This window comes from Dipteris shenzhenensis, chromosome 20 (assembly GCF_047967505.1).
Source record: "Dipteris shenzhenensis isolate YYH24624 ecotype China chromosome 20, Dip_SZ_1.0, whole genome shotgun sequence".
NCBI classification, from domain to species: Eukaryota; Viridiplantae; Streptophyta; class Polypodiopsida; order Gleicheniales; family Dipteridaceae; genus Dipteris; species Dipteris shenzhenensis.
This window is the reverse complement of record NC_141615.1, coordinates 16,614,547-16,628,493: the sequence shown is the minus strand read 5'-3', so window position 1 is coordinate 16,628,493 and position 13,947 is coordinate 16,614,547. Positions and strand designations below refer to the sequence as shown.

General features: G+C 45.0%; 1 protein-coding gene across 2 annotated transcripts; it reads left to right on the top strand.

Moving 5' to 3' along the window:
* Window positions 1-926: 926 nt before the first annotated feature.
* On the top strand, window positions 927-9,176 carry LOC147889348 (pentatricopeptide repeat-containing protein At5g27110-like). Of its 2 annotated transcripts, XM_087391748.1 has the most exons (4): window positions 927-3,366; window positions 3,603-4,067; window positions 7,818-7,924; window positions 8,016-9,176. In XM_087391748.1, exons 1-2 carry the CDS (start codon window positions 1,462-1,464, stop codon window positions 3,693-3,695), a joined length of 1,998 nt encoding a protein of 665 aa, XP_087247874.1. In that variant the 5' UTR covers window positions 927-1,461; the 3' UTR covers window positions 3,696-4,067; window positions 7,818-7,924; window positions 8,016-9,176. The 2 variants fall into 2 exon arrangements, with proteins under 2 accessions (XP_087247874.1, XP_087247873.1); XM_087391747.1 differs by having other exon boundaries at window positions 927-4,067.
* Window positions 9,177-13,947: the final 4,771 nt, after the last annotated feature.

Below are 13,947 nucleotides of genomic sequence, written 5' to 3'. Positions count from 1 at the left end.
CCATGGATGGGTGGTGCATAGGCTGAGCTAACAGCCATGTTGTAGGACATAAAAGCTGCTAGAATTAGGTATGTAAAGGCCTCCCTGAAATAAGCTTTTTTGTTATACCATTTCAACGCCCAACTATGGGCAACCTTTAGTGTGTGTGAATAGCCTAATGGGTTGGCCGCCCACTCACTTGGAAGCTTGGCTTTTGCTCTGTGTCCATTGTTGCAAGCTTGGTTGCCCAAGGAGAGGCTCTCCCTTAGGCTGGGTTCACGCCACATTCTGGCCAATCTCCAAAAGGTGGTGTGAAGGGCTAGTGTCCTAGTTGGTCCAATAGGAGGGACGGGCTTGAAACTGACACAGAAGACTTGTGTCTCACCCATGAAGGCCGCCCACTTCATGACCAACTCTTCCAATTGCTATATGATTGGCCCATTCCATCCCCTCAAAATGAAAGAAAAAAGAAACAAGGTGAATGATATTTAATCATTCATAAGGCCTGCCCAAGATTAAAAAAGGCAAACGAAAAGGAATCCATTAGAAATGGTGTGAAGGAAGGCTATAGAAGATAAAAGGGGAGAGAGAGAGAGAGAGAGGGGGGGGGGGGGGGGGGTGTTGGCGGGGGGGAGGAAGAAAAGGTGGAGATGGAGAAAAGGTAGGAAGACTTGAGAAGATAAAGAGAGAGAGAGAGAGAGAGAGAGAGAGAGAGTCCACCACTTAAGTCTTCATTCAAGTCCAATGAAGAAGAGAAGGCACATATCAACATGTTGTCCACCAATAGGTAAAATGTACTTCTAAAAATGCTTAATTTGTGCTTTGCCCAAATTGCATAGTTGCTAAGGCTAGGCCAAAAAAGATTCAATTGTTGATTTGGTTTGGAAGGGTGTGCAGGTCAGAATTTAGTGTGTGCAGTGCGTATCTTCGTTTGAGTGTATGTAGGAGAAATTTAAGAGTCTGAGAGAGGATGTTGTCGACGCTTGTCAAGGCCTTCCACTCTCCTTGTAAGTCTTTGGTGCCCTCCTTTACCTACTCCAAGGATTTGGCAATTTGGGAAGAGACCTTGCAAAAGCTCAGAGACCCGTGTCGCAGTGTTGCATCAATTGACACGAAGATTTTGGATACCCTGATGATCAGCTACGATGCACTGGCTACCAAGTTCCAACGAGGAGAGAAAGATGTTTCTGGACATTGCCTGCGTTTTGTTGGGACAGAAGGAGAAATTTAACCATGAGCTGTAACTAAATTTAAATCTCTGTTACACGAAGATTTTGTATTCTGTCAGGCTTGTTACGGAATTGTCGACAACATCCTCTGTCAGGCTCTTGAATTTCTCCTAGGCAGTGCTAGGTTGCTGCGGAGACTGGTAAATCCGGCACCCGAGGGACCCAATACAGTCTTTGCTCGTGACTATCGGGGAGTGATGTCCTGCCATGGCTAACCAGCGGGTGGAAGAGGCATCATTGTCGTTTTCTATGGATGGCTATGGTGATTGCCATGGCTGCTTTCTCTTCCCCTGCAATATTCTGCTTGTCCTGCTCTCACTCGTCCCGGATTCACGCTTCTTTCTGGGATCCAGCTCCGGAAAGGCATTTGGGTATATGCAGCAGCGGCCACCCGCGCAGCTCGCTGCCTCGCAACTTCATAATCCGAAACTTTGGACCTTCCCGGTCATTTGCGGAATTGGGTTCCCCAGCCCTGGTGACCTTGGATAAGTTTGATGATCCCCCATCTGGCCTTGGCCTCAAAATTCATACGAGGTACAAGGAATCGGAAGAAGAAGACTATACATTAATTCCTGGCAAGAATTACACTGCGCAAATTGTTGATGAGGAGCACACGCTTCGACTGTTGCATGAGGATCGTAATCAGCTCGATCGAGAGAGCCTTATTGCTCTGTTGAAAAGATGCACCCTCGTTTCAGAGGGCAAAATTCTTCATGACTATATTAGTAGAAGCGGGCTGCTGCAGGACACATTCGTAAGCAACCTTTTAATCAACGCATATCGCAAGTGCGGAGCATTGATGAAAGCGCGCTCCGTGTTTGACAGTATGCTGCAACGCAGTGTGTTCTCTTGGAATATCATGATCTCGGCGTACTCTCAGCATGGCCATAGCACCGATGCTCTTCAACTCTATGCACAGATGCAGCATGAAGGTGTGCAGCCAAACCAGGTCACATTCATTAGTATACTTAGCGTGTGTGCCAGCCCCGGATCGCTGTCGAAGTGTAGGGCAATCCATGCAAACATTATAGAGTGTGGACTTGAGTGGCATATTGTTTTAGGGACTGGTCTTGTCAGTATGTATGGAAGATGTGAAGCTTTGGAGGACGCACGCATGGTTTTTGAGAAAATGCAATGCCGCAGTGTAGTCTCTTGGACCACCATGATTGCAGCGTACAGCCAGCATGACAATGGCAAGAAGGCCCTTCAGCTCTATCAACAAATGCAGGAGGAAGGACTGGAGCCAAATGAAATAACTTTTAGCAGCGTTCTGAGTGCATGTGCCAGTTCTACATGCCTAGGAGAGGGAAAAGCAATCCATGCAAAATGTGTCGAATATGGTGTTGAATTAGAGATGGTGGTAGCGACTGCTCTTGTCAACATGTACGGCAAGTGTGGAGTTACAGACAATGCACGTTCAATATTTGATAAAATGCACCAAAAAAACGTGTGCTCCTGGAACGCTATGATCGGTGCGTATTCTCAGCATGGCTATTCCGAGGATGCCCTTTATCTCTTTAGACAAATGAATCACCAAGGTTTGGAGCCAGATAGAGTCACTTTCATCAGTGGTCTTGCTGCATGTGCCTGCCCAGCCGTCCTGGTAGAAGGCAAGGCAATTCATGTCACCATCTTAAAGAGAGGATTCAAGTCCGACGTTGTTCTAGGGAATGCCCTTGTTAACATGTATGGCAAATGTGGGGCAGTGGAGGAGGCTTGCTCTGCGTTTCAGAAAATGCTAGAACGTGACGTGGTCTCCTGGAATGCCATGATTAATGCATACTCTGCGCATGGTTATAGCAAAAGGTCGCTTGAGCTATTCCAACAGATGCAGGAGCATGGTGTGAAGCCAAATCGGGTCACATTCATTGTCGTACTCAGTGCATGTGATAGCCCAGCAGCCCTAGCTGCGGGTACGGCAATCCATGCATATATCATGCAAACTGGTGTGGAGTTGGATGTTGCACTAGGGAATGCCCTTGTGAATATGTATGGCAAGTGTGGAGCTTTAGAGGACGCATATTTAGTGTTCAGTGGATTGCAACGTGACACAGTCTCATGGAACGCTATGATTGGGTTGTATTCCCAGCATGGGCGTGCCAAGGAAGCCATTACATTGTTTAAAGAAATGCAATTAGAGGGTGTGCATCCAAATCAGGTTACATTTCTTGCCCTTCTCTCTGCATGCAGTCATGCAGGCCTAGTGGATGAAGGCCTTAGTTTCTTTGCATCAATGGTCAAGGATTACAGTGTTATGCCAAGATTAGGGCACTATAGCTGCCTGGTTGATCTAATCGGTAGGACTGGGCAGCTGGAGGAAGCAGAAAACGTTATTAACAAAATGCCACTGCAACCAGATCCTGTAGTATGGCTGAGCTTGCTAGGTTCCTGCAGGACTCATGGGGATCCAGAGCGGGGAAAACGTGCTGCGGATCATGTACTAGACCTGGATCCACAGAACCCAGCCGCATGTGTACTTCTCTCTAACATCTATGCCGCAGATGAATAAGAAGCCGTGGTGAGTTTCTCTCTGTTAAGATTGTGCCGTGGCAGTGAGAGCATGGCATATGAATTCTCTTGGTAATATTTTCAATGACTTATTGCTAGAGGATTTGCACTCACAAACCTTCCCAGCCCCTTGCTGAATGGGGAGATGTAGGACGTGACGCTGGATGAGTTTAACAATCCGGATGTGAAATGCCCAACGATTCCTTGGAGATACATATGTAAGAAGATAATACGTCAAGGTGTTGCTAGAATGGCACACTGCAAAGTGTAGATGAGGAATGTGCACATCAACTGGGTGTCACTGCCTAAGCGCTTGGCAAATGTTTAAGTTACAGCATCCTGATAACCAAGGTACCACACGAAATCATTTCAGCATTTGAAGCTTTTATTTCTGCATAGCATATTTGCAAATCGGCATTTAAGAAGTGCTGTGCTTTTCTGGAGCTCCATTGCTATTCACAAGTATCAGATCTTGTAAACATTACTTTGTTCATGACTTTGGTGATCTTTTAAACAGTTTATTTCCATGTAAGCTTGCATTTATTACTTTAGTTCCTTTTGCATCACTGTATATCCATTGAGGAAAAGCATTGTGCACACAAATAAGCAGCATCTGTGTTGTGACCTATGGTCCACATACATGAGTCTTGCATGATAGAGAGGAAATTCGAGAGTCTTATCAGGACAAGGGCTTAGAATTTCATGCTTGTTAGTTTGTCCTGCCCAAATAGACACTCTGGTCGCCGGTTGGGTGACTACTTCCATCAATGATTGGTTAGTCTTTACAGATTCGAGCCATTAAGGTTCAGTTACATGAACCTGATTTGAGGTTGAAGCCTCCCCCACTCATGATTTTGTATCATCTTTTGGGGGCAGTCCTCTACCACATTCCCCACATAAGGGAATGTAGTCCACAGGGTTTCTTGCATTATGACAAAAGCGAGCTGTTCTGACATTGGAAGCAAATAAAAATTTTACACGAGGTCCGCTAACCTGAATGTACCTTGCTCCTTGCCCCAAGACTTCCAAGATCTGAAAAGTTGCTGCATCATCCTACTAGGCCCTGAGGATGGATTGATCAGCCATAACCTTCTTGGAATCGTCTGCATACTGAGTGGGTGCTTCGGCTGCAGCATAGTGTGCTTTGAGCATCTGACAGTCCTTTGTACCAAGATTAGTCGCATGACAAATCATGCAGATGTACTAATTTCTGGTCTACTGTTGCCTCAGGAGTAGGACATACATTTTGGTAATGTCTAAATCCTTACATTGCACACACCAAACATTGTTACATTCAGTTTTAACCTGATCATTTTGATCTTGGCTCCTAGTCAAACTTAGCTGAAGATCATTCATCTGCTTTATCATGTGCCTAGCTTTTCTTCCTTTGCTTCCAATTTGGAGTTGGTTGTGGAGCATTAGTCTGTGTGCTAGCAGCTCCACTGGCCCAAATAGGAGCATAGGCTGGCTAAAAAATGAGTAGGCCTGTTGTGCATAAGGCATGGCCTGCTGCTGAGTCATCACAATTGGCATACAGGTATGTGGCATACGAAATTTGGGTAAATGCTACCCCATACCCGGAAAGAGTGAACTTGAATTACTGCCCATTAAGGGAGTTAACGTTGTTACTCTTGCCATTGTAGGCAGCATAGTTCGATGATCCATATGTTGGGGTTTGGTACAACAGCCCCCTTTCCATAAGGGTCTGCTAGCATTGTTGTGAGTGGCGCTTCCTGCAAGCATCAAGGATTCCATGTAGGCTGTTGTGGCACCATCGGCTGCTGCATCAGTGGCAACATTCATGGCATATTATCATTGGCAACCTTTACGGCATATTAGCAGAGCCAAACTGAGCACTCATTTTGGCTATCTCCCAGTTATCTGCAATCTGTATGGCAATATCTGAAGGTTGCGACGTGCTACATCCTAATGGGAAACCCATGTGCATTAGCATTCCCTTGACGAACCAGCTTACTTGGTCATCCTGCGTAGAAGGTGGTGATCTTTTGCCCATAAGCCTTGTGGCATAAGTCTGTATATTCCCATAGGGAAGCATGGCTATTCGTGATAATTCCTCTTTTACCTGATATGCATATGTATGGGCTGAAGGCATCTAGGAATACCATTCTAAGATCATTTGTCGCAAAGTGGCCTGCAGCAAACTGGGCATACCAGTCGCTTGCAAACCCATTCAGGATAGTCGGAAAGATCCCTAGCTTGTCGGCATCTAGGCCTTGATTGTTAGCCAACACCATTTTGTAACGTGTTGATATGAACAAGCTCCTTGAATATATTATTTCTTATCGTAGAATTGAGATTCACCATGACTTGCTGTAGGGGTTGTATGATTAATGGCATTGCTGTTGGAATATTGTAATATTTAAGGCAGCAACCAATGTATTGGTTAGTTAGGAGGGTTAGGGGCACTTTTTTCTTATAGGGTTTTCCCCTTAACATTGAGTGAGTTTTAACTCACCCTAGGCTTTACCTTAGGTTTTAGGGTTTTATCATGTTGATAGCCTTCTTGTATCTCAGTTTGCAATCAGTTGCGAGTAGCCAATTTGCTCTTTCCAGCAATTGGAAATGCCCCCAAGCTTTACTCTTTGTAGTCACCTAGGATGAGAATTGAATGCACTGTGTAGCAGCAGTCAGTCGATCCAAGAAGGCCCCCCTCCCATTGAGACCCTATATTTCTGTGCAATGCCTTGCAGATTCACAACAGATATTCCTGAACCAGGTCAGCCTCCTTTTGGCCGTACTCCAGCTACCCACATACTTCCTCTTTGTCCCCTCAACTTCTCGATACCCACACTTCAGCATACCCCTCTACCTCTTGCCGGGCATAATAGAACAAAGCACTTTCCTATTCTCTTAATTGGTAACTAGAAATGACCAAGAAATAGCTTTTTTTTTTGCGAGGAAAAGAGAGTTATTTTATTAATATATTTAAAAAATTTTAGAATATTTACAACTCCTTTGAAAGGATCACTCCAAAACTGGAGGAAAGAGAAGCAAAATGGTAAACACCATTTGTCATAAAGTAACCAATAAACCGAAGACCAGCAGTTGAAAAACCACACTCAGACAATTTCACTCTTCTTGTTTCTCGCCTTAGTGGGGCTGGGGCATGGCCTCCTGGATGTCTACCAGCAAGTTCCAGACTTTCTTGGTCACAGTGAGGTGTTCACAGGCCAAAGCCACATCCTTTTAAAGGTTATCAGTGATCTTCTCAATAAGTGCATCTGCTTCATCGATATAAAAATTTCGGGTCTGTAAGCAGCAACCAATGCGCAGTAAGTTTGGCAGCATCAATAAAATTATTTTTTGGCTGGCTGCTTTATAGGCCATAACATGCATGGAATTGTCTGCATAGCTCCACCCACAAACTGAGTGGGTGCTTAGGCTGCAGCATGGTTTGCTTTGAGCCAGTTGTGGTCTAAGGTCTTGTTAGTAGTTGAGTGAATTTTAAGTCACTGTAGGGTTTACTAGGTTTTTATCATGTAGATACCCCCCTTGTATCTCATTCTTGCAACTTCAAACCAGCTCCACGCTTTTGTTCTCTCTCCATCTCCAAACCTCACCCTTGGTATCAGAGCAGGCTGCCCCTTGCTCTCCAGTCCCTCCCCACTCCAGTCCAAGCTTGGGGGCTCACTTCTGCTCAATTCTGTCATGAAGAACTGTGATTCTGTCTCCAGAACTGTTGCCGTCTACCACCAATTTGTGCAGCTGCTGCCTCCTCCATCAGTTCTGGAACTAGACGATCAGTTCTAGAGCCATTTTTGCAATAGGTGCCAGTTTTTGAAGTCGACTGGTTTTTGTGCTGCTGGAGCACTTCAGCCTGCTGGTTGACCTGTTTCTTCCCTGTATCTGAGGTCTTCTACTTAGGTGACTCATTCCCACATCATTTGGTGCAGCCCCGAATCCCGACCTCAGCATTTCGGAGCTGTAAACAGGCCTCTGCTAAGTGACTGACAGCAGCTCCTCACAGTTGTGGAGGTCAACTTCATGAACAGCGATGACCATTTCATATATGTTCTGTGTTGTTGACAAATACCGGAGGAATGTCATGAATATATTGATTCGGAAATTTCCTTTTTGCAGGTACAACTTCTTCTGGCCTTAGTTTTGGTGGTTGTCATGCTTTACCACACACTTATGGAAGGAGTAGATCATCGATCCCCCAATGGTGCGACAACCAAGAGAGCAAAGTAAGTGTGCTGAGTCTTAATTGAATGATTTGCAAAGGCGAAGCTTTAGATTGGATTAATTGACAAGTGTCTTGTGAATCTTGAACAACAGAGAAAGTTAAGATCGCGACCCACATTTGGTTTGGAGTAAAGGTGAATGCATTTAAAGCACAAGACTCGTGCAAGAAGAGTGGTTTGGAAACACACAGCTTAGAGGAGGCGCTTATGTGTATGGAATGGATGCCAACCTGCCAGTTTGGGACTATGTTCATAAGCTGGGGCTTGGGTGGGGAAGCACTGAAGTGCTTTTGAACAGATGCAACTTGAGGGTGGATTTGTATGGCAAAAGTGGCTTGCATGCAGAAGCAAGGGAAGCATTTGAGAAGCTGCCAGTTTGAAAAGTAGTCTTGTGGAATGGACTAATTGCAGGATATGCTGTACCAGGGCTTGGTTGGGAAGCGCTGAACTTTGTCCAACAGATGCAGCTGGAGGGTCTCTCCAGATGCTGTCATGCGTGTTTTGCTGGTTGAAGCTCGCTACCATAGGAGCCACAGAAAAGGCTGAGAAATCCACATCAAGAGTGCCAGAAGGGGATGGAAAGCCTTTTCTCTTGGCAGCAGCATGGTGGATATGTACGCCAAATGTGACTTGCTTACAGAAGCACAATAAGTGTTCAACAAGCTGCCTTGTCCAGACATAGCCTTGTGGAATGCAGTAATTGCAGGATTTGCTGAGCAGGGGCTTGACAAGGAATGGCTGAACTGTTCCGAACAGATGCTACTGGAGGGTCTGTTGCCAGATGCTGTCGTGTGTTTGCAGCTTGAAAGCTTGTGGCAGCATAGGAGCATACAGAAGGACCGACAAATACACGCTGAGATAGCCGGAAAAAGGGCTAGAAAGAAATCTTATTAGTTGCAGCACCTTGTGTGCCAATGTGGCTCGCCTGCAGGTGCGCAGGAAGCGTTTGACAGCGCCTTGTTTGAGACACTGTCATGGACTGCACTACTTGCAGCAGAGGCTTGATGAGGAAATGCTGAACCATTTCAAATAGATGCAACGGGAGGGTTTATGTTAGGGACTGGCCTCATTCTGCTGCTGCTGCTGAGGTCTAGAGCACTAGAAGACTTGGATGAAGAACAAGGCCCCGACCATTGACCAGGACGGTCAAAAGTCAATGTTGAAAAAAAGTCAACGCGTTGATTATTAGACCAAAAAGTCAAACTTGTCTTTTTTTGACCTGCATTGTTTTTTGAGGCTTCCTAGCAGTATTTGATGGCGCTGTCATGCCACGGGATGTGGATGCCTGTGACAACCAGTGTAGTAATTGATTAAACTTCTTTCTCTTTAGCTTGTCTTTGTGTTGTTACTCCTGACTGTGCTAACACCTGTGCGGGTCCAGGATATCTTAAGCCTGTGAGGAAGGCTAGGACTAAGACCGAGGTCGCACTTTGGTCCGGGAGGTTGATTGGTTGATGAGGTGTTGAGGGAAAGGGGGGGAGAGGAGGCGAGTGAGGGGAGGGATCAGGAAGAAGAGGCTACAACCATTGGGGGGGGCGGGGGAAGAGGCAGGGGGGTGAGGGTGATCCTTGTCCTCGCTGTAGTGGCAGGAGGACGGAGGGGGAGGGGACAACCGCAGGAGGTGGGACGAAGTGAAAAGAGGGGGGATGGAAGGGGTTGGGGGGGGGGCATTGAGTGATGAGGGAAAGGGGGCTAGGAAGGGGCAGCTTGAGCATAAGCTTGGAGTGGACTCTTGAACTAGTTGTGAGTCTGGGGGGGTGGTTGGGAGAATTGGGTTTGTCGAAAGATTGAAGAAAACCTTCCCCTTGCTTGTCTATGGCCCACTTGTGGGTGCTCCCTCAACCTACTCCCCCTAAGTTGTGGGGGCTGGTGAGGGTCTCACACCGGCTGTTGTTGATGTCATACTTGGCTCTACTCGATCCGCCTTAGTTCAAGCCCCCTCAAAGGGCCCAACCCAACGAGCTATGTCTCGTGCCTTTGCTTATCTAGGTGCGTAGGTTTGGCTATACGGCCATTCCGTTGTCCTGCAGGAGGTGGTGGCTATGTGGCGGCTCGACTTGTATTGTTGTGCGCACATGCTCTCGCAAGGTGCTATCAACCTTCATCGAGGGACCTCATCATTTGCCAGAATCAAGGATATTGTGGACGGAGAGAACATTGCGCTAAAGCATCCTTTAATGAAAGACAAAATAGAGTGATACTCCTTCGCAAGGCTTGGGAACCTGTGGGTCATTCGAAATTGTAGCACATGGTGCGTCGAGTCCATGTCATCAATTGTGAAGCCACGATACCGTAGTATGATGAAAAATAGGTGTGGGTCAAGGAAAATTGGACTTTGCTTCAAAAGGGACTAGATAATAACGGGGGAGCTCAATGGAGAAGAAAACTACCTCTCCCATAAATGGTGACCTAGTGCCAAGCTCGCCTGTGTGCGTGAGGCCTACAGTATAGTCCACTAATGCTCTGTCTTACAAAGACCAAATTGCCATTTGCATTGCTGCTTGTTCTTTGGAGAGAGGGAAATCTAAGCGGTCATGGGAGTTGAGGGAGCTGCCATAAGAGCCCCTATGGCGGACCAAGGGTCACCACGAGATTTATATTCCCCAAGGAGACAAAGCATAATTTTTTTTGTTGCTAGGGCAAGCACGAAGAAAAGGTCAATTTGTAACTCCTGCTTCACGTTAAATTGCAGCATCTACCTCTTGACTTATAGCAACCTTAAATATCTTGAAAGACCTAAAACCACCAATTTATGATAGGTATGAAAAAGAGTAAAGTGAGGACCATAGTTCAAAGACGTGTTGCAATACTTAGAAATATTAAACGTTTCAAAGAAGTAGAAGAGTTTCAAAACTCACGTCAACAAGGGTCAGCACTAGGTGACTATGCATTAGGGCGCGTTGACCCCAACACTAATAATTTCATCAAGGTTTTTGTTAAGGCATCATAGGTCCTAATTTGCCCCAGCAAGGAGCCCATGCAACACACAAAAATCTCCATAAGTAGCTAAAATACCAAAGTCAAGAACCAGAGCCAAAGTCACAGGGATAGACCCTTAACCTGATGACCTGCATGGTTACATGCTATCCCAGTAATGTTGCGCAATCTTAGATGCTATCCCAACGACTCGTGAGGATTCACATCCAAGCCGACAACTCACGGGGATATACCAATCCCTACGACCCACAACGTTACTCATTAAGCTGATGAGCGGTGAGGATGTAAGAGTAAACCGACAACTATATCCCAACGACTTGGTATCCTGATGATCCGCAGGGATGAGCCTTCATGCTGTCGACCCACACAGGTAAAGATCTATCCTGATGACCCCAACCTTACAACCCGTAGGGTCATAGCTCTATCCTAATAACCCGCAGGGTTAGCCCTAACCCGATGGTTAGAGGGATGTAAAATTATATAAGAAGACCCCCTATCCCCTTGGTCGCTGGCATAGCAATTTTATTGAATCTTTACCCAATTTTTTACAAAAATTTCAGCTTTCTATTTGCTTACTTCACCTCCAAATTCAGCTTCCTGCTTCCATATGTCCTTTCATTCCTCAAGCTGACTCCCTGCTTGCTAGCTTCCCGATGACCCTCGGTGATGACGATTTCTAGGAGTTTGAGTAGGGGCTAGGCCTCATTCCTCGATGCTCGCAAGGAGAGCCCCCACCCCAATAGCCTCCATCAGAATGTCTTTTGGCATCAAAGAAGAGGAGCTCTGTGCCGATGCTGAGACCTCATAGGGAGAACATCAACATGGCCAACCAAGAAAAGGGCCTTGGAGAACCCAGAGGTGGTAGTGCTAGAAGGGGAGTACAAGATCTCTAGATCCCTAGCACACTCTCCCCTGGGTAGCAATGGATCATCGACCTAGACAGCCACGTTGTGCACTCCCAATACTACTATTGTGGCCAGGAGTACAACCTCTACTACCACACAGTGGCTAGCTACCAATATCTCTACAAACCCAAATTACAACCCTTCATATGGGCCATAGGATTGCAACAAGTAGCCAACAAGCTACCCTGTTACCTCGACATGCAACTGCTCGATGAATTTATCTCCACGTACGACACCACCACCTAGAGATTGTCATCATTCATGACTAGGCTAACAATTCCCGCCACTACCACTTCAATGACGATGTGGTGTAGGTAGCGTTTGACCTCTAGACACTTAGAGAAAAGTATGTCAATGAATGCAGCTTGGAGACAGCTCCAAGTGGTGGCCAAATATGACTCAAGAAGAACCAAAGGTGGAATCCTCTACATGATTTTTTGAAGAGAGAGCATAAGAAGCCAACAAGGGTAGTGCAGCTCCTGACAAAAGTGGTACATATGGACCACTGCCAATATATTGTCCCTAACACATTGGTTTGCCTCACACAGCAGCAGGTGACCAACTGGTCGGATTATTATTACAGCCAATGGATGAATTGACGCACTTCACCAACCACTTGGGGAATCCAATGATATTCATGCCGATACTCCATCACACCTTATTGGCTGAGACATGCCCCGTGATATGGTTTGGCTGCCAAGGAACTTGGACATGACCTTAGAGACGCAGTGGAGATAGGTTCTCGTTCCATCTCTAAAAACAAACAATCGAAGGGCTTGCCTAAGGGAGACTCATCTTCCTCCCAAGAGCAATAAAAAAAGCATTAGGAAAAAAAGGAGCTTGTTTTGGGCCCTGAAAGAAATTCAGAATTTCTTCTTTTTTTGTTTGTTCAAAATATGTATAAATAATAAAATACTTAATAAAATATACACAAGTGTTGTAAACATGTTGGAGGATAGAAGAATATATTCTTCTATATTCAATACTCATATCCCACAAGCTTTTGCATTTAATGCTCCTACAAGCCACATCTTTCTCTCAATGGTTTTCTAGCCACCTTCGCGATCTGTTTAGCTTCTCTATCAAGACACCATAACTAATCTCACCATAGCCTTGTTTTTCAAAATTTCCAAAGATTACCACCATAATCAACTCTTTGCTTTATAAAAAGGCAATGAGATTGCAAAGCAATGGAATAACATTGCTCTCAAAATGGCAGCGTCAACTACAACACTACAAAACAAGCCAACAAGATAGAACAACACCATCTTCATACTGATTTAGAGAAAGAATATGCGCCTCTACCAAAACGATAGTACCATAGGTGCCATTAAAAGAGAGGACATGAGGAGAGAAGACTTACAACATATTGCCTTATGGTGTGATGGAAACATTTATCCAAAATGTCTACTCATAAACTCTACTCCTTCATTTTCAAATCCGACAACATTAGTGACATTTGTGAGTGACAGAGATAAAGGTATGCAAAGGTCCTAATTGAAAGAGCAACTACAGAATGAAATCGAAGGACATACAAAGACGAAGGAGAAGTTACAAAAAGCAAGATCAAAAGCAACCCCATTGGGGGATAGGATTATAAAAACAAAACTTTGCAATCTTGCTTGAAAGCGGGAGGTGGAGGGTGCAAGCGGCAAGTTCAAGAAGAACGGTAAGTTTTTTTAATGCTTTTGCTATTCGGAATGTAACTATGTTCAATCTTGTTTTGTAGATGGAAATCGAGCAAAACTCTTATATATGCATGCTATTTGTAGAAAAATTTTGGAGCCTCAAAAGGAGAATTTTGATCCGAAAGCTCTTCTAATGAAATAAATGAAAGGTCTATTTCAAGTACTATTGTGAAAGGGGTGATTTAAGAAAAGAAGTTTTAAACCATCAAACGTGATGTTGTGCATCAGTTTGTGGAAAGAACCAAAGTTAATGTGAACTTAATCCAAGAGGCTCTTGATGAGAGTGGAGCTAGAAGGAAGGTTACTCTTCTATTTTCAAAGCTGTATCATCAACTTTAAAAGATGAGAGGATCAAATGTGTGCTTCTTCCAAATCTTGAAGAAGTATGGAAGTTAAGAGGTTTAATCAATTAACAACTAGATGATTTTATTAGTTCCATATTGAGGGCATATATGAAGGTAACAAGGGTAGCACTGTGTATAATCATTGGAATAAT

Excerpts from the sequence above, each read along its gene's own strand:
- LOC147889348 (XM_087391747.1), top strand. The coding sequence starts at position 1,462 with ATGGCTATGGTGATTGCCATGGCTGCTTTCTCTTCCCCTGCAATATTC.